The sequence below is a fragment of the Alexandromys fortis genome, unplaced genomic scaffold (genome assembly GCF_014885135.2).
Source record: "Alexandromys fortis isolate MF-2015 unplaced genomic scaffold, M_Fortis_MF-2015_v1.1 scaffold_761, whole genome shotgun sequence".
Classification (NCBI taxonomy): Eukaryota; Metazoa; Chordata; class Mammalia; order Rodentia; family Cricetidae; genus Alexandromys; species Alexandromys fortis.
In genome coordinates this window covers 17,718-19,691 of record NW_026068633.1, presented here as the reverse complement: position 1 = coordinate 19,691, position 1,974 = coordinate 17,718, and the positions used below count along the sequence as shown (strand labels likewise).

Sequence of the window (1,974 nt, the reverse complement as noted above, 5' to 3'; positions counted from 1 at the left end):
GCAAAAAATGGGAAAGAAACAGAATGGAAAGAGTAAAAAAGTTGAAGAGGCAGAGCCTGAAGAATTTGTGGTAGAAAAAGTACTGGACCGGCGTGTAGTGAATGGGAAGGTGGAGTATTTCCTCAAGTGGAAGGGGTTCACAGAGTAAGAAACCTCTTACGATTTTGTTTTAAGCGAGGGTGTTTCATGTAGTGCAGACTAGTCTGGACTCCTGTTCCTTCTCCCAAGTGCTGGGATTATAGGTGTTCCCCATGCCTCATTTTTGTATTTGCTAATTTTTTGTTGTTGTTGTTCTGTTAAGACAGGGTCTCCCGAACCCCAAACTGCTTTTGAACTTGCTGTATGGCCAAGAATAACCTTAAACTCTTACTTGTTCCGGTTCCAACTCCCTGGTGCACAGGATGCACCACCACACCTGGTTTATATGAGCCTAAAGATTGAATCCAGGGGGCTGGAGAGATGGCTCAGTGGTTAAGAGCATTGCCTGCTCTTCCAAAGGTCCTGAGTTCAATTCCCGGCAACCACATGGTGGCTCACAACCATCTGTAATGAGGTCTGATGCCCTCTTCTGACCTGCAGGCATACACTCAGACAGAATATTGTATACATAATAAATAAATATTTTAAAAAAAAAGATTGAATCCAGGGTTATGCATGCTCAGCCAGCACTCCATCAACTACATCCCTGTCCCTTACTTTAGTAATTGTAATTGTGCTTGAATAGGCCTAAATTTTACTTTTAGCTTAAATATTTTACCAATTTGCCGAAAGAGATGTTAGAAGTCAATTTTAATTCCAGAACTATCTTGTTTGAGGTTTATTTAAGGCTTCTGGGGTCTGAAGAGATGGCTCTGGTTAAGAGCACTTGTTCTTAGAGGACCAGGGTTCAATTCCTAGCATCCACATGGTAGCTCATAATCATCCATAACTCAAGTTCCAGTGTATTCAGTGCCACCTTCTGATATTTTCAAGTACCAGGCACACACATGATCCACATGCATACATATGTGCAGGGGGAAAAAAGAGACTCATACACGCAAAAAAAAGTTAATTTAAAAAAAAAGCTTTAGCAGTATTTGAAACCAGCATATTAGAGCTTAATTTATTGCTCTCGAGTCAAACTTGGAAAAATTAAAGCTCCCCACAGCATAATTTTTAAACTAGCCTGCAAAGGAGTAAATGTCACAGCATTTTTAAACAGCATTTGTAATGGATTCTCATTCTCTCCACCTCCCACTCCATTCTCTACATCTTTCGTGTCCTAATGTGTTCTTTCATTAAAGCATTTAATGTCATATTAAACGTGCAAATTTGAATATCTATGATCAAGAACCTAACATTTACAGTGTAGTAGTTTATAATATAGAAGACAAAACTGAAAATAACACATCAATCCTCCTGCCAAAATTAAACTTTGCCAATGTTACAGTCTGGAGATACCAGCGGACCAAGTATTAAGTATCAGATGTTAATAGCACTAGATATCACTGAAATCACTCATTCCATCTCATTTTCTACAGATATTTGTGGCCTGAGCACAAAGAGTCTGTCCCTTGGTACAAGGTGGCCATACTCCTATATTTGTGAGGTGATTTTCATTTTCCTCACAGCTCTTTTGAGAGACACATGGGAATGATTACTTTGGCCTTGTGCTCACGCAGGAGTTGGCAGTCTCTTCCCCCAAAGCATCTATAAGTGACTGTTTTAGGCTTTGTGGGCCATTGATTTGTCTGCATGAGCAGCATAAAAGCAGCAGTACTAATGCCTTAAACAAGCATGCCTATTCCAACTTATGGACCCTGCCTGAAATTGATACCTTTCATTTCCTCCCAACCTTAAAAAAATTTTAAGGGTAGAAATTGGCCCTGTGCATGGTGGCACAATACTGTAATCCCAGCACTGTGACAGCTGAAGCAAGATTAGGAGTTTGAGACCAACCTAGCCTACAGTGATACAGTGTCTTTGGGGGGGGGG

At 40.4% G+C, this 1,974-nt stretch overlaps 1 protein-coding gene across 1 annotated transcript in view; it reads left to right on the top strand.

Annotated features, from left to right (window-relative positions):
- Positions 1-6: 6 nt before the first annotated feature.
- The window catches only part of LOC126495985 (chromobox protein homolog 3-like), a 10,451-nt gene continuing 8,483 nt past the window's right edge, over positions 7-1,974 (top strand). Inside the window, exon 1 of the mRNA XM_050133581.1 lies at positions 7-144. Coding sequence (XP_049989538.1) covers positions 8-144 — 137 coding nt within the window. The 5' untranslated portion in view covers position 7. The remainder of the gene's footprint in view (positions 145-1,974) is intronic.